The sequence below is a fragment of the Sciurus vulgaris genome (assembly GCF_902686455.1).
Source record: "Sciurus vulgaris genome assembly, chromosome: 14".
NCBI lineage: Eukaryota > Metazoa > Chordata > Mammalia > Rodentia > Sciuridae > Sciurus > Sciurus vulgaris.
This window is the reverse complement of record NC_136475.1, coordinates 21,486,194-21,504,799: the sequence shown is the minus strand read 5'-3', so window position 1 is coordinate 21,504,799 and position 18,606 is coordinate 21,486,194. Positions and strand designations below refer to the sequence as shown.

At 46.5% G+C, this 18,606-nt stretch overlaps 1 protein-coding gene across 1 annotated transcript; it reads right to left on the bottom strand.

Annotated features, from left to right (window-relative positions):
• Positions 1–4,490: 4,490 nt before the first annotated feature.
• On the bottom strand, positions 4,491–17,736 carry LOC306643427 (uncharacterized protein; the record flags this gene model as incomplete). Its single annotated transcript, XM_079109537.1, has 7 exons — positions 4,491–5,015; positions 6,898–7,012; positions 12,317–12,432; positions 14,227–14,341; positions 15,437–15,666; positions 15,898–16,106; positions 17,633–17,736. 7 exons carry the CDS (start codon positions 17,734–17,736, stop codon positions 4,921–4,923), a joined length of 984 nt encoding a protein of 327 aa, XP_078965663.1. The 3' UTR covers positions 4,491–4,920.
• Positions 17,737–18,606: the final 870 nt, after the last annotated feature.

The following is an 18,606-nucleotide window of genomic DNA, read 5'->3' as shown; positions in this document are numbered from 1 at the left end:
TAATCAATAAACGTAATCCATCATGTCAATAGACTTAAGGATAAGAATCATATGGTTATTTCAATTGACGCAGAAAAAGCATTTGACAATATACAACACCCCTTCATGCTGAAAACACTAGAAAAAATAGGGATAGTAGGAACATACCTGAACATTGTAAAGGCTATTTATGCTAAGCCCACGGCCAACATCATTCTTAATGGAGAAAAACTGAAACCATTCCCTTTAAAAACAGGAATAAGACAGGGATGTCCTCTTTCACCACTTCTATTCAACATTGTCCTCGAAACTCTAACCAGAGCAATTAGGCAGACTAAAGAAATTAAAGGGGTACAAATAGGAAAAGAGGAACTTAAGTTGTCACTATTTGCGGATGACATGATTCTATATTTAGAGGATCCAAAAACCTCCTCCAGAAAACTTCTAGACCTCATCAATGAATTCAGCAAAATAGCAGGCTATAAAATCAACACGCATAAATCTACAGCATTTTTATACGCAAGTAATGAAACAGCTGAAAGGGAAATGAGGAAAACAACTCCATTTGCAATAGCCTCAAAAAAAAAAAAAAAAATTTGGGTATCAATCTAACCAAAGAGGTAAAAGATCTCTACAATGAAAACTACAAAACACTGAAGAAAGAAATTAAGGAAGACCTTAGAAGATGGAAAGATCTCCCATGTTCTTGGATAGGCAGAATTAATATTGTCAAAATGGCCATACTACCAAAAGTGCTATACAGATTCAATGCAATTCCAATTAAAATCCCAATGACGTACCTCACAGAAATAAAGCAAGCAATCATGAAATTCATCTGGAAGAATAAGAAACCCAGAATAGCTAAAGCAATCCTTAGCAGGAAGAATGAAACAGGGGGTATCGCAATAACAGAACTTCAACTATACTACAAAGCTATAGTAACAAAAATGGCATGGTATTGGCACCAAAATAGACAGGTAGATCAATGGTACAGAATAGAGGACACGGACACAAACCCAAATAAATACAATTTCCTCATACTAGACAAAGGTGCCAAAAATATGCAATGGAGAAAAGATAGCCTCTTCAACAAATGGTGCTGGGAAAACTGGAAATCCATATGCAACAGAATGAAACTAAACCCCTATCTCTCACCCTGCATAAAACTCAACTCACAATGGATCAAGGACCTTGAAATCAGACCAGAGACCCTGCATCTTACAGAAGAAAAAGTAGGTCCAAATCTTCACCTTGTTGGCTTAGGATCAGACTTCCTTAACAGGACTCCCATAGCACAACCAATAAAAGCAAGAATCAATAACTGGGATAGATTCAAACTAAAAAGCTTTCTCTCAGCAAAGGAAACTATCAGCAATGCGAAGAGAGAGCCTACAGAGTGGGAGGATATCTTTGCCACTCATACTTCAGATAGAGCACTAATTTCCAGAATATATAAAGAACTCACAAAACTCTACACCAAGAATACAAATAACCCAATCAACAAATGGGCTAAGGAAATGAACAGACACTTCACAGAAGAAGATGTACAAGCAATCAACAGATATATGAAAAAATGTTCAACATCTTTAGTAATAAGAGAAATGCAAATCAAAACTACACTAAGATTCCATCTCACCCCAAGTAGAATGACAATTATCAAGAACACAAGTAACAATAGGTGTTGGAAAGGATGTGGGGAAAAAGGTACACTCATACATTGCTGGTGGGACTGCAAATTAGTGCAGCCACTCTGGAAAGCAGTGTGGAGATTCCTTAGAAAACTTGGAATGGACCTACCATTTGACCCAGCTATCCCACTCCTCAGCCTATACCAAAAGGACTTAAAATCAGCACACTACAGAGATACAGCCACATCAATGTTCATAGCAGCTCAATTCACAATAGCCAGACTATGGAACCAACCTAGATGCCCTTCAATTGATGAATGGATAAAGAAACTGTGGTATATATAAACAATGGAATATTACTCAGCCATAAAGAATAATAAAATAATGGCATTTGCAGGCAAATGGATGAAATTGGAGAATATCATGTTAAGTGAGATAAGCCAATCTCAAAAATCCAAAAGAGGAATGATCTCACTGACAAGCGGATGATGACTCTTACTGGGGGGTGGGAGTGGGACAAGAATGGAGGAAGGAGAGACTGTATAGAGGGAAAAGAGAGGTGGGAGGGGTGGGGGGAAGGAAAAAAATAATGGAATGAATCAAACATCATTACTCTATGTAAATGTATGAATATGCAAATGGTATGCTGTTACTCCATGTACAAACAGAAACAGCATGTATCCCATTTGTTTACAATAAAAATAAATTAAAAAAAAAAGAATCATATGGTTATCTCAATTGATGCAGAAAAAGCATTTGACAAAATACAATACCCCTTCATGCTCAAAACACCAGAAAAAATAGGGATAGTAGGAACATACCTGAACATTGTAAAGGCTATTTATGCTAAGCCCATGGCCAACATCATTCTTAATGGAGAAAAACTGAAACCATTCCCTTTAAAAACAGGAATAAGACAGGGATGTCCTCTTTCACCACTTCTATTCAACATTGTCCTCGAAACTCTAGCCAGAGCAATTAGGCAGACTAAAGAAATTAAAGGGGTACGAATAGGAAAAGAGGAACTTAAGTTGTCACTATTTGCGGATGACATGATTCTATATTTAGAGGATCCAAAAACCTCCTCCAGAAAACTTCTAGACTTCATCAATGAATTCAGCAAAATAGCAGGCTATAAAATCAACACGCATAAATCTACAGCATTAAAAAAAAAAAACAAAAAACTGATATCTCTGACCAGGCCTGGTGATGCACACCTATAATCCCAGTGCCTTGGGAGGCTAAGGCAGGAGGATCTCGAGTTCAATGCCAGCCTTAACAATTTTGAGGCACTAAGCAACTCAGTGAGACACTGTCTCTAAATGAAATGCATAATAGGGCTGGGGATGTGGCTCAGAGGTTGAGTGCCCCTGAGTTCAATCCCCAGTACCAAAAAAAAAAAACCCAAAAAACAAAAACCCTGATATCTCTGGATGTTTGCCCAGAGAGATCAAGGGCCGCATCACTATAGCAACTGGGAAATGTCAACCCTGTACTCTGCTACAGGGGATCGCAGCACAAGCGCATCACACCCAGGAGATAATCAGACTCCTTGATTCACATCACTGGTCCCCAGAAGTGGCCATGGAAAACACTGGACAGGATCTTCCAGTGATTAGTAGGCAAGGGATGAAGGTCAGCAGGGTGGGCAGAATGTGGTGCGTCCTGGCCGCCTGTCTCCTCACCATCTCCTCATTATCAGTGGAGGGCTTTACTGTGGCCTTTCTGTCCTTCCTGTCACTGAGTTACAGGCATGCTTGGTGGCATGGGTGTTGGCTGTCTAGAGGCTGCCGAATTCAGGTAAGGCTGGTTTGGAATCCCATAACAGGGAAAAACATCATCCAGAGATTGAGTGGCTCAGAACTGGACCTGGCACAAGAGGATTTAGTGGTTGGGCTTTGGTTTATGCAGGCATGGCAGGGGAGTTGAACTTCTCTCTATGGGAGAAGTCTGGCTTTGTTTGTCTAGCTTCTCTCCTAGAGGGTCCTCTTCTCTGACCCATGTAGGAAACAGCTCCATCTTACAGAGAAAGACCCAGCCCAGAATGGTCACGGAGGTTGCAGGGATTTCAGGTCAGTCGATGTACAGAGAAGCGCAAGTATTTCGAGTTCAGCAAACTCCTCAGGACAAAAAGTGCTCTGTGTGAATGGCTTAGAAATGCTCTGCAACTCCTCCATTTTGAGGCCTGGAGACATTATTTTATTGTAATAACCTTTGGTACTAGTGGACTCTAAGAAGCAAGCAAGTTATGTGATCTGCACATGTGCAAAGCTAACTGTACTATGTAACCTAGGTAACTTGATATGATACTGGAATAGACAAGTTATGTGTAAAGGTGTGTGTGAGGCACACATGCAGGATTGGGTCAGACATAAGTTTCATCCACAAGACTACTTATGTAATTAAGAATATTCCAAAATTATAGAATTTGGAAACCTTTCTCCCAAGTATTGACTTTATTTACCTCATTATTTCCCTTTCTATTTTTCCCCCGCCCTCCCCCTTTTCTTAAAATGGCATCCAACAGGCTTCTCTTCCTGAAAGTCTGCTTCACGCCAGCGCGTTTAGCCACCCAATTAGGTATCAACACCCCCACCCTGGGCCCTATCCGACCTATAGGCAAATGCCTCACTGCAATATGCAGATAGCATAGTTAGTTCCCTTCCGAGACTGTATATAAGGCAACAAACTTTTCTAATAAAGATTCCCCCCACCTCTCCTGGCAGCAAGTCTCCATTCGTTCTTTCACCAAGCATTTCAGTATGAACAAAATCAACCTTTTTATCTATCTCTTAGGGTGTGTGCTCATATGTGTATGTATCTTCATGTGTGTGTGTGTGTGTGTGTGTGTGTGAGATCATATCCTATATTTCATTGCTCCTATGGGAAATTGACTCAGAAAATGCAATCTGCCATACTCCCAATACCAAAATATCATTTTGATCTGGGGTTGAATGTTTCCTCTAAGAATTGCTGCTAAAATGAGTATATTCAAATCATCAAAGTTGATCAGATTACAGAAAAAGTATATTTTAAAAAGTACAAAGAGTTTAAAGAGCAAATATAAAATATAGCAAGAAAGGTGTTCCTAAAGCTACAAATAACAAAGAACTAAGGACAAATTATATATGGAATTGATGATTTCAAATTGCCAAGCAAATATTTCTGAAATAAATCTCAATGATGAAAGATCATGCAATGATTCAGCACTGCTCAGACAAGAGCAGATTGTTCTCCAAAGTTTCCAGCGGTGACCTCGCGCCTCAGTTGCCTCATAAATGGGAGGTTGGGGATGGATCCAGTCATTGTTCTCCTAATGAGGGTAGGTCCTCTTCCTCAGGACAAAGTCACTCTGGACACAGGGATTCATTGCATAGAAAACATTTGTGTTCTGAGGAATCTTCATTTCTGGGGAGAGAGTGGTATAGGTTGGGTAGGTGGCACTCAAGATGTGCACAGCAGGACACCCCAACATCTGACAGCCTCTGCCATGAAAGGCCACAGACCTGAGAGCTGTCCAGGTCAGCTCCAACACCACCAAAGACATCCTCAATAGTCCTCCCTGAGGAAAAACAAGGTTTGGGACTTCAACCAACCTAATATCTGTTGCTTCCAAAGGCTTCATTCTCCACAACAACACAGTTCCTCTTGAATGGGCCAAAGGACACCCCTAGGGATTGCATCTAAAATCTCCCACAAAAGACTCCTGTGCTCAAGGTTTGGTCCCCAAATCCCCCATGTTCACTGGTGGGTTCGGGGGAAGCATTCCATGGTGAGTGCTCTGATGTTATCATGAAATACTCAAGATGCAGACACTACTGGGCAGTGGGAGAAAACGGAAGAAGTCTGGGCATAGTTGGAGGAAGACCTGAACAGGGGGGTGCCCTCAGGAAACATATATCTTTGCTGGGGGCTCCTCTTAATCCTCATTCTCCTAGTGGTAGTCCTCCTCTTCTTCCTGCCTTTCTCTCCTTCCCCCTCTCAGCCTCCTTCTCTCTCTTCCATTCTATCCCCTTGTTGGCAAGAGCTGAGTAGCTTGCACTGCCACACGCTCTGCCACTATGGACAGCCTCAGTCCAGAACTGAATGGAAAGCTATGAAACCCAGAGCCAAAACAGGATTCTGCCTCTAAGTTATTTCCCTCCAGTATTGTCACAGCGAGGAAAGTGTGACCAACTCAGACACCTCATTTTAGCCATGTTCTGCCGTTGTTGCTAGCCAGCTCCATGTGGACCAGGCATCCTACAAGGGAGGCCACGTCCCAAATGCTGCCCTACTGAGAGCAATCATTCCAAGGACCAGAAAAGGGACTGCTTCAATCCCACGTTAGGCCATGGGCCAGGGATGCCACACCACCTGTGGGTTTTAGACACCCAGTGAGTCCCTCCTCTGAACATCTGTCACCTACAGCCCTCGTCTAACAAAATACCTGTCCTCAATCCATTTGGGTTTGGATGTGTGTATCTCTGCTATGAATTTCTGAGCCTACCAAGGCCCTAGCCTTCTGCTTCCATAAATGCTACTAACCTAACAGAGTTTGTGAATTAGTATATGAGAGAATGTTGCATAGGCCGGTTTGGGATGGGAATTTTCAGTGTGGACAGACTGGGATCATGGCTGCTGCGGGGTTTTGGCTCACAGAAAAGAAAACAGCAATGGCATTAATTACAGGTCAGCTTTGGGGCATACGTGCCGAGGAAGCCCTCATCTGATTTTAGTGAAGGAAAATATCCTGGCTCTACTGATTCCATCTAGGCAAGTGGACTCAGGCACAGAAGGCTTGGTCATTTGTGCAGTGTCAGCCTGTTGAGGCGGTCTCACAGTCTGTTCTTTTTTCAGATTTAGTCCTGTTCCTGGTTGCTAGAATACTGACAATGCTCTGCCAGGGAGTGGATTTCTGGTCATGGAGACTGCTTCAGTCCAAAAATACATCAAGTGCATTCTTAGCCCCTGGGTTCCCATCTTCCTCTGCAAACACTCCTCTCAGTGAGCCCTGGGGCCACATGACCCCTGCAGGAATGCTTTCTTCCTCGCTCCTCACTGATGTCAGCATTGAACGCCTGTTGCTGTCCAGGGTTGGACACCTGGTGGGGAGGGTGCACTAGCCCCTGGGGCTGATCAGAGAACCTAGAGACCTTTGCAGCAGTGCCAGTATGGTTTTCTTTGTGCATCAGGCCCACCAGGCCCTGTTGGAGTGTTCTTCTGGGTCAGATTCTACTCTTTTGGGCTACAAGTTGACCTGAGTGCACTTCCTCAACATGGCTCCCCACCATCTGATTGTCCCACTTACTGTGCTGTTGGGAGATGATTTGTCCCAGCTCATAGTCTTCTGGCTCCTCCTCCATCAGCAAATGATTTTCCAGGGCCCTGCGAATGACGGCAGGAGCCCTGTCGTTGCATGTCACCTGCATCAACGTGGGAGGTAGGCCTTGAGGAAATGGGCCTTGGGGTGGCTACCCTAACAGTGTCAGGGACATTCAGGGGGGAGCTCAGCTCTAAATACAGGGGCACCATCATTACTCACTACTCCACTACCTGAGGGTGGCCTCCTGGTAATCGCTTGGGACCTTCCTCAGGGCTTTGACACCAATCCTCCTACAATGGTCTGCCTGGCCCTGCCATTGCCCTTTGTGGAGCCACATTTCACTCAGGGTAAAAGGACGCCACAGCCTGGGTACAGAAACACTCTCATGCCACCATGATGGAAGGAATGGACCAGTGACCTCCTCTCTCCCAGGGCTGTTTTGGAATTCAGGGTGAATATGGGGGTGGCCCAGGCAGAAACCCAAGAGACTTTGGTTGTGAATGCCAGGGCACAGAACACACTCAGGAAGACTATGCACGTGAGTGCCCAATGATAGCCTCCAGAGGCTCAGTACTGCCTGGATGGAGGAGGACACCTCATTTGGTAAGGGAGGTTATGGGAACGGGCTCCTGTACTGCAGGCTCCCTGGAGGTGGAGTGTGCTCCACCCACATGAATATCGCTTCTACAGCGAGACCCTCGGTGCCCTGTTCAAGGGGTAGAAGAATCTCGTGTTGCTCTCCTCCTCCATGTGCACCAGCATTCTCCATCCCACACAGTGCAGCCTGCATCCTGCATCCTGCATGCTGTCCTTTTCTCACCTCCCCCCAAGACCTGCCCCTGCACTTCTGTTCTGCACACTGCCATCCAGTACACAGACTCCCTCACCAATTGGGGGTGGACATAGTTGTGCTCTCCCTCAACTCAGGTCAAGCCCTTAACAGTGACCTCGCTCTTCTTTATTCCCATCTCTCTTTCCTGACCATGGAAAAACTCCAATTCAAGAGGGCAAGAGTAGCCCATGGTATGGGATTTGTGTTTGCTCCCTGCCCTGGGATAGCACCAGGGGACACGCCTGCTGCCCAGCTTACCAGCACAGTCTCATAGTTCTTTTCATTCTGCTGCTCTAGCCTGATGTGTATGAGGCAGCTGTCTCCCACCTGTTGGTTGGACCTGGGCCGTGAGGATGTGCACATTATGCCTCCAGTGTCCCTCGATTTCCTCATCTGTCTTGTGGCCATGGGCTTGGGCCTAGCCTTTTGAGAAGAGGTGTGACTGGAGGCTGGGCTGATGTTACACACCGTGGCAGAGGCCTTGGAAGTTGATTCTGACAACTGTAGGGGATGGAATATCAGCAAAGGCCAGAAACTGATGGCCACCCCACCTGTCAGTTTGTTCTATTGGCATTCTAGAACATATGTCCAGAAACTGAGGCTCCTTGTCTCTTTATATGGATTTACAATGGCACCTGGAGTAAAGAGCAAGTAAGGCGGGTGTTTACATCTTTTCCCTTGACTTTGGCTCCTTTCGATGGACCTTTTCCTCATGATGAAATGATACTTGGTATGAGGGTTCATGGAGAACAAGATGGTTGCGTGGTCAGGGACTTTTATTTCTAGAGAGAGAGGTGGAGACATTGGTAGGTGACACTCAAGGATTATACCACAAGGCACCCCCAACATCTGAGAGTCTCTCCCAGGTGAGGCCTGAGCCACAGACTTGAGAACCCTCCACTCCAGCTACACTTCCACCAAATTCTTCCTCAATGAGTCTTTCCTGAAGAAAGCTTATGCACCAGATCTAAACCAAACAAACACCTTTCAGTGAAAAAGCACCTTTGACCAAGGAACTTCTCAGTTCAGGTTGGACCTGCCCAAGGGACAGTGCTAGGGTTTGCAGCAGGATTTCCCCCAAAGCCTCATGTGCTTCATCATTTCTCCCCAGTGCAGCAATGTTCTCACATGGGTTTGGAGGAATCACTTCATGTTGGGTGCTTTGACCTTGCCAGTGGATTAATCCATTTATAGATGGATACAATAATGACAGGTGTATACATTAGCAGCATGTTGGGAATGTAGATGATTCAACCTAAGCAGGTGTGTGCCTGAAGACCTATGTTGTTTTCGAGGTGAGCTCTCCTTTGTCTTGTGTTTCTTCATGATCTCTCAGTTTTGTATTCTGATTCTCCCTATTGTTATTCTTCTGCTTGAACTTTTCCCCTGCATTTTCTTTTAAACCTTCTGGGTCTTTTTCTTGATTCTATTTCAATTCTTTTTGTTCTTCTTCTTGTTTCTCCTCCTCCTCCTCCTCCTCTCTCTAAGCACAGCTGGCCATGCTGTGAGCAGCACAATTCTACCACACTCTTCTGCCCACGTGCAGTCTCTGTTTAGGACCCCAGCATGGAATCAGCTCTCAATGAATGGAAAGTAGTGAAACCAGTAGCCAAAGGATAATTTCTTCCTATCTTCAGAATTGTCAATGTCATGAAAGCTTGCATAGCAGAGATCCCCATTCTGTCCATGCTTGTACCTGTGGTGGTGAACATCTTCAACTCAACCGGGCTTTCTACAATGAGGACACATCCCCTAAGTCTTTGAATGTAAACAAGGTTTCCAAAGTCTAGGAGAGGGCCAGCGTCACTGCAACCCTCCTGCCATAATCCACACACGCCATAACACCTAGTGGGTTCCAGGCAACCAGCTCTTCCTCCCTTTGGACATCAATTACACACAATCCTCCACTGGACTGGAGCCTGCTCTCAACCAATGCTGGGTTGGATGTTTCTATTTCTGATACCACTTTAATTGACTATCACTTTTTAATTATTTTTTTCACTAATCTTGTACCAGGAATTGAACCCAGAGGTACTTAACCACACAGACACATTGGCAGCCCTTTTTATTTTCTGAGGCTGGTTTTGAACTCCTGATCCTACTGGTGGCTGCCCAAGCTACTGAGGCTCCTGGCCACTGCCACCTTGCCCAGCTCCTTGGAATATCTTGACCTCAGTCTTCCTCGTAAGATGTGGCCAACCTAACCAGCTTGGTGTGGGAAAATGTGAGAGCACTAACCACGTGTGCCCTGGAGATGGTGGGATCTACGGTGGACAGATTGGAATTCTGGATGCTATGAGAGTCTCTCTCATAAGAAAGGAAATGGCAATGCCATTACTTCCCGATCAGCATTGTGATCTATGTGCTTAGAATGCACTTATATGATGCTGGAAGAAATAGAGAAATGAGGATATTCTGATCTCATTTGGAGATGGGCACCCAGGCATAGAGGACTTGAACTTTTTCAAAAAGAAAGAAAGAAAGAAAAACCCAAGCAGGCTGTCCCCTGGCTTTTCTGTATTCTTGACTGAGTCCTGTCAGCAGAGGCTACAATACTGACATTTTTCTCAACAGGCAGGACTTCTCATGTCCCACACATGGATTCAAACAGATGGAGTTTCAGTCTACATCAGTGCTGATCCCACACATAGCCCCTGATGTCCTCATCGTACTAGGAAGGAACTCCTTTCAGTGAGCCACAACCCAAACTGCAGCTGCAAGGATCCTCTATTCTTTGCGCCTCATGGATATTAGCTTTGCAATGCCTGATAAGACCCAGGGAAGGACACATTTTTGGGAGGTTCAGCAGCCCCTGAGGCAGCAGGGAGAACCTGTTGATATTAAGCTCTCCATCCTTACAGTTAGTTTTGTGCAAAAGCCCACCACACTGGCTGTTTTGTCCACCCAAGACACACTTCTTGTGGCCAGGGAATTATCCTGAGCCCACTGTGGATCATGTCTCCCCACCATCTGATCATCCCACTTACTCTCATGTGCTGACACAATTCACAGCAGCTCAAAATCTTCTATATCCTCATCCTTGAGCAAGTGTTGCTCTAAGGCCCGGCATATGATTTCTAGAACCCTCTCCCAGTAGGTCACCTGGATCATGGTGGGAGACAGACAATGGGTTTTGGAGTAACTCTTCAGAGGAGAGTGGTCAAGGACATTCAGAGATACCTCAGCTCCATGGAAAGAGTGCCAACTTGTTATCCTGCTAACTGACGGTAGCCTCTTTGTATTCTCATGGGGTCTTGTGATGTGCGATTAGGCCAATCCTGGTACAAATGTCTGCTTGTACCTGCCATGCCTGTGTGGAGACACATTCCACTCAGGGAAAAATGACCAATCTACCTGTGTGCAGACACATTTTCATCCCACCAAGATGGAGGAATGTACCCGGGGCCTCTATGCCAGGTGAGCTCTGGGAAGAAGGCTTGCATCTTTGGTTGGATCAGGCAGATAGCCTAGAAATTTTGCAGCTGACAGCCAGTATACAAAATAGACTCAGATACGAGCACATGCCCTTGACTGCTTACTCATAGCCATGAGAGCCCCTGGCCTCTGGGCCTCAGTGATGGCCTGTTTGGAATGAGGTACCTGACTCATCACTGTCAGTCATTGAACATGTCTCCTCTGCAGCTGGACACCTGCAGAATTTGCCATTTCCATATAAATTCTGCAAGAATCCCCTTAGTTCCCTATTCACCAATATGCAAATGCTGTCTTTCCTAGGATTTGGCATGAGCTTCATGTGACCCTGGCTCCAAAATATCACACCTAATCATGCTAAGGAGGGTCCATTTCCTTCTACCACTGGCTGGGCCCCTCCTATACAAATGAGAAATCACTGCCACTTCCTCTGCTCCAACCTCCCATCGTACAGAATCCATTCATCAACAATATCAAGGCATAGATAGTGCAACCTGCACCCTAGATATTTCTTGGATCACAGCTGTCCCCAGAACTTTCTTTTGCACTTCTAGCCTGCAAACCCCACAACACAGTGTCCCACTAACACCTGGAGCTGGGCAAGCTTGTGCCCTCCCTCCTCTCAGGGGAGCCATTAACACTGACCTCTCTCTCTTTTTGGATCATACAGCCCATGGGGTTTACTATATTTTCTGCCTCCCACATTGTGGGCACACAGGAGACAGACCTGCTATCAGGCTTACCAGGATGCACTTTGAATCCCTCCTGCTGTGCGCCTCAAGGTGAACATGTACAAAGCGGGTGTCTTTTACGTGCTCGTTGTAGTCAGGCAACGCGGAACTCCAGTCAGTGACACTCTTGGTACTGGACTCCTTGCTTTCAGTGGCCTTGTGCAGCACCCAGCTGCAACTGATGAGCTGGTGTTCACGGTTCATGGGATCCTAGGAGTCACTGCAGAAGGTGACTCCAAGAACTGTGGGGGATGGAAACATCAGTAGAGCCCAGACACTGTAAGCCACCCCCACCTGTCAGGGTGCTCTGTGGGCATTCTAGAACATATGTCCAGGAGCTGAGGCTTTTTGTCACCCTGGTGGATGTGAAGGAGCACCAGGGATAAAGAGCGAGTAAGGTAGGTGTTACCTCCTTTGTCTTGCTGTTGGCCCACTTCCTGGTGAGTCTTTTCCTGAGGACAAAATCAAAGTCCACGCGGGGTGTGATGGCATAGAACACATTGCCATCAGCAGGGATCCTCAGCACTGGAGAGGGCGGGGCAGAGGTCAGAAGGTGAATGACACTCAAGGAGTACACAACAGAACACCCCCCATGACTGACAGCCTCTGGCAGGTCAGGCTTGAGCTCTAGACCTGAGGGCCTTCCAATCTAGATGATGTTCCACCGAAGGCATTCTCAGGGCCTTTCCCTGAGGAAAGAGTATGCATGGGATCTAAACCAACCTACCAGCTTCCAACAGAAAGCACCCTGGACCCCAGCACCTCTCTGTTCATGTGGAACCTACCACAGAGACCATGCTGGAGTTTGCATCATGATTTGTCATCAGTGGCTCCTGTGTTGGAGCTGCAGTGTTCACACACGGGGTTCAGGAAACCATGTGATGGATGCTTTGACCTTGCAGTGGAGAATCTAGTCATAGATGAAGACACTAATGGGAGGTGGTATAAATTGGAGGTGTGTTGGGCATGGACGGAGGATGTCCACAGGAAGCTTGTGCCTTCAGGAACCGTTTTTTTATTTTTTTATTTTTTATTGTTTGAGTAATCTGATTCTTCATTTCCTCCTCATTATCCTTCTTATTCATAGTATTTTTAAAATACAAACTCAAATTAACTTTAATGGACCACACTGCCTCAGGCAATTAGGCAAACATTTGTAAAATAACAGATGAGAAAAAGGAACATGGAGCCCAATAATGCAAAACAGTATTTACAAGAGGTCTCATGAAGTGGGAAGAATGAACACAATTATTCTACCAGCACCTCTTGTTCTTCTAAACATTACTTAACTCACATGAAGAGGACTCCTCTGACAAACAACCAAAATAGCTCCTTGCTAGCATACCTCTACGCCCAAATTGTTAATTTTACCATTAAAATGAAAGAAAACACTTTGAGAATTTTTCAATTTTGATGAAGTAGAGTAAAGTCTTCATGGAATTACCAATTATTTGGGGGCAACTGATAACAGCAAGGTGAAAGGGAAATAAAATTGTCCTTACAGTTCCTATTTGCTAATGCATACAAGTAATAGACACAGTTCAAACCACCAATACAGGCCCATTTGGAGAAGTGAATGATCCATATATTTATTGTTATATTCTTGTTCTCTTTGTTTTTCTGGATCTTGTTCTGCTTGTCCTTCTTCTTCTTCTTCCTCTTCCTCTTCCTCTTCCTCTTCCTCTTCTTCTTCTTCTTCTTCTTCTTCTGGTTATTGATGTTCTTGTTTTTCATCTTCTACTTCTTCTGGTTGTGGTCTTCTTGTTCTTCTTCTTTGTCATCCTCTCCTTCAACTCCTTTTCCTTTATCTTCTCCTCCTCCTCCTCTTCCTCTTGCTCCTCATCCTTCCTTTCTCTCTCTCCAGTGCCAGTTTGCCAAGCTGTGAAGTGTTCTATTCCTTCACACTTTTCTGCCAGATATGACCTCTGTCCCAGAACACCTAAATGGCGTCCGTTCACAAGGAATGGAAAGATTGGAAGCCAGCTGCCTAAAGCAGGATTTCTTCATTCAAGAGCTTTTCTCAAGAACTTGTCACTGTCCTGAAAGGCTGCCTAAATAGACAGCCAGGGGTTGCTTATCTCCTTTGCTCCTCATGGATATGAAGTTTGCAAAGCCTGATTAGGTCCTGGGGAAGACACTCGATAGGGAGGTCCAGCTGTCCCAGGATCAACGGATTTACACTCCCATCATTGCATTATGTTTGTGCAAAATGCCCACCACACTCTGGCTCTTTTTTGGGCCACAGAACTCTTTCTTTGGCTGGTGAATTGTCCTGAGCCCACAGGAAGTCACTTCCCACCATTGGATGGACCCACTTACTCTTATGCTCTGACACAATCTGAAGCAGTTCAAAGTCCTCTGGATCCTCCTCATTGAGCAAGTGTTCTTGTAAGGCCCTGCGTATGACCGCGGGTGCCCTATCCTGGCAGGTCACCTGATCAGGGGTGGAGAAACTCATCAGAGAATGAGTTTTGGAGTAGCCACCCAGAGCACAATGGTCAAAGTCATTCAGGAGACAGCTTAACTCTTAACACAAGGGCACCATGTGTTATCATGCTACCTGGGGCCTTCAAGTGTTCATGTGGGATCTTCCTATGTGCTACTAGCCCCATCCTGGTACAATAGTCTGCTTGTACTTGCTATGCCCTACTGGTGAAGGGTACAAAGACCTAACAGCCTTTGGCAGACACCACTCTGGTCCCAACAAGATGGAAGGATTGGTCTGGTTTGCTCCTGTATCCCATCTCTGTTCTTGGATACAGGCTTCCCTTTGTGGGTGGCCTAGGCAGAAATCCTAGTGCTTTAGTCTGGCAGCCAGGGCATAAAACAGACCATGAATAAGAGTATGCTTGTGACTTTTTAATGATAGCCAAAAGAGCTGCTGGGCTCCAGAGTCTCAGGTACTTCATGCGGTTTTGTAATGAGGGTGTGAATCCAGCAGGGGCAATGTTGCGCTCCTCTGCAGCTGGACACCTGGAGAGTTAGGGCTTAAACCGCACACCCAGAAAAATTCTGCAAAGGAAGCTGCTAGCTTCCTATTCAAGTTTGTGCACACTATGACACTCATGGTTTCTTGGAGAGCTCCCACTTGTTGTGACCTGTAATAACCTAACTTAATTATGTTCCACCTTCCACCAGTGACATATGCCATCCAACACACAAGAGTTATGACTGCTGCATCCTCTGCACAAACCTCCAAGGGTCCAACTCACTCTAGACACCAGGCTTCAGAAAGTGCAGCCTGCACCCTATGAGTTCCTCTGACCTCATCTGAGCACAGCCCTTACCCCTGCACTTCCAGACTGCAAACCCCACACTCTGCAGGCCCACTCACACCTGGAGCTGGGAAAAGCTGCTGCTCTCCCTCGTCTCAGGTCAGCTTCTTAACACTGACCTCTGTCTTCTTCATCCTCTTCAATCGTATTTGACCTTCCAGAAGCTCTAATTCATGAAGGCAGGCCTAGTGCAAGCTATGTCCTCTGCCTTCCCCAGTGAGGGCACCCAGGGGATCCCCTGCTGAATGGCTCACCACGATGCTCTTATACTCCATTCGCCTTTGATTTTCTAGATGGACATGAATGGAGCAGCTGTCTCCCACTTGCTGGTTGTACAGAGGTACCGTGGAGCTCGGAGCAGAGACCCCGGAGGAACTGGACTTGAGCCCTGCCTCTGGGGATGGTGCTGCTCCTTCACTGGCTGCCAGAGCAGCTCCTTGATGAGGCTCTAGCCCTGGGGTGGGCATTGGAAGTGAGCCTGTAGCTAGAGGAGATAAGATTCCAACATGATAGCTTGGCTGTGAGCTTGCAAAACAGACAATCCACACTGTCTGCCATGAAGATCTCAGCCCCTGAACCCACGCTGGACCTCTTCCCAGACAGGGGCATGGCCTGCGTGGGCAATGGCTTCTCCTTCTTCCCAGCCCAACACCAGCCATACAGATTCCACCCTCTGGAGCCAAACACTGACCTCTTTAGAACCTTAAGTACACACCACGGGCCTCCTGGCACTCAGGCTCTGCCTTGCTGGACTTGCCATCCTCCAGCTGGGCCAGCAGGTGGTGTGCTTGGCGCTCCAGATTCAAGTCTCCCATGTACAGTTGCAGGTAAGGCAGCAGCAGCTGGAGAATCCTGAGGCCTGGAGGCTGATGGAAAGCCTGGCTATACTGCTCCATCCAGGCACCCGGGTTGATGGGCACAGCACTGTGAGCAAGCAGGTGTGCAGTCAGCAGAAGCCTGGACGCTCTGACCCCACAGCCCCCACCACCAAAACTGGCCTTGGCAGCCTCTGCCTTTCCTGTCTCTACACAGGCCAGTCCACCACAGCCAAGACACGGTGGCTGTACACAGTGACAGGACAACTCTCTGGACAAAAAACTTACACCCAAAGACGTTTAGAACCATGGCATGACCAGCTCTCCCATTCTTGGGGGAGGCCACACACTCTTCATTGTTTGCTACATGCTCTCCAACCTGACAGGCAACACCCAGAAGGGTCTGTGCTCAGGTCCATTACTAGCAGGGCTCCAGGGATACTCATTCCCTGGCTTGGACTGCTTTGCTTGCTCATTCTCTGAGAGCTCTCATTGAGTTTCCCTGAGAATCAAGTGATCTGTCCTTTCAAAGAGTGAAGACTACATGTTTGTGGCCCTGGGAGAGGACAGAGAGGGAAAGTCACACTGGGATGAGGTATGGTGGGATGATCAATTGTCACAGAAACTTCCTCTGAGGCTATAGTTTCCTCTCAGCTCCTCAGGTGACCATGAGTCCACCTATAGCTCTCCTCCTTCCTCCTCCAGCAGTTGAAGCCCTAGACCTTTGACTACATGCACCAAATACAATTGTGGGAACCAGGGTTTGCTCAGCCTTCCCAAGTCCAATAACCTGGCAGCTTCCTACTCTGGATAGAGCAGCCCTCCCTTTTGACCACAAGCCTGCTCCATGTTGACACTGGTCCATGGTCTACCATGTTCACTGGAGTAGGACAAGATGGTCATGTCTCATGGAAGCAGGGATGCTGACATGTGTAGAATATCTATTTTTGACACCTGAGTTTTGGGGCTGACTCCCATCAAAAGAGACAAGATAGCAGACACTTTGACCACAATTTTGACTGAACTGTGCAACATGCCTTTCAACAAGTCTTCCCACAGTGGGTGCTTTGTCTATGTTCATCAAAGCAAGAGACCAAATAGCTTCTTCACACATATCTAACTGGGCATGGGAGCTGCCAGCCCCCAACTCCTGTCTGGCTGTAACTAAGAAGGGAAGTTCTGCCCCACTATGGAATCTGGAATATCCTTTCTAATGCAAAAGGGCTTTACCCAAGGCCTAAAGTAAGTGAGCCCCTAGCACAGAACTTCTCCATGCTGGAAGGGAACATCCCACCAGAAAGAAACCCCAGGCCTCACTGAGCCCACCTGGAATTGAGCTGAGTACACACCCTCAACCAGCAAAGCTAATGTGTGTAGGCTGCTCCACACGTCTCTGTGGACCAGCTGGAGAGACAGGGTGGTGTAGTCTGCCTGCGAAGGCGAGGTCACTCCCCACCGCAATGTTGTTGCAGGCACGTGCCAGACTTGTCCCACTTGGTGCTGACAATATACTATGAGTGTGGACCTCTGATCTCCCTAGCTTCACAAAGCATTTGGGTCTCTGACAGATACATGGCATTCTCAAGACCCAAACATGAGGTGGCTGTACACTTGGTCTCGGAGGGATGTTCTTACCTTGAGAAGAGCAGCTCCAGCACCTGCTGGCTGGTGATGAAACCTGAGTAAATAGACTTGAAGGTGCTGCCCCAGTCAGGGTTCCTACCAAAAATGATAGGCATGAGCTGGTTATGAGCTCTTACTGTCTGTTACCTTCAAGGGTCTCTATTAGGGCTCATCCGTGTTTGGAACCAGCCCATTTTCACCCTGGTTTGGGACCAAGAATGGTGGAATCAAAAATAGAAACAGTAGCAAACAGAAACATGCTTTATCCCAATACAATGAAATTATAGCAGATTGGGACAGTTCTCATTGGCGTGCGCGCGCGCACACACACACACACACACACACACACACACACACACACACACACACACCCAGGGTCAGGGTATGAATGGTGGGCCATTCACAAGGGATCATAAATGAGGGCCTGCTCTGCTCACCTGTCCTGTGCTGCTCAATGTTGCTGTTGAGCTTCTCTGATAAAAGTGTCCCGAGACTCTGGCGTCTAGGATGAAACCTCACCTCTTCTTCCCACACAAGAGTATGGTGGTCCTCCTGCGATTCCTGGGGGCCTGAGGCTTGACATTTTTTGAAACAACAGGAGAACATCTTTCTCACTTCAGTGTCTCCAACCAAATAAACTGGGATGGCTTGCTCAGTGAAGTGGGCGCATGCACTTTGCTTTTCCAACCAATTGTTTAACAGAGGTGAGGCTTTCACTAAGAAGGCTCCTATGCACTAAGGGAGCCTCATATTTCTTCCACAGGAAAATGGTGGACAATGGACCTCCCACTGTTTATTCAAGAACACTCTGTGGGCATCTTCAGCCTGTGTAGACTTTGGGAAGCATGGGGACACCACACCCACCATATGCATACCATTTCTCCACATCACAATTGCCCCCTGCCAGAACTCTCCATTCCACTCTCTACTCTGCCCTGCCTGAGTCATCTGCCTTGATCTGTCCTACCTCTCTCCTTCCTCAGTTT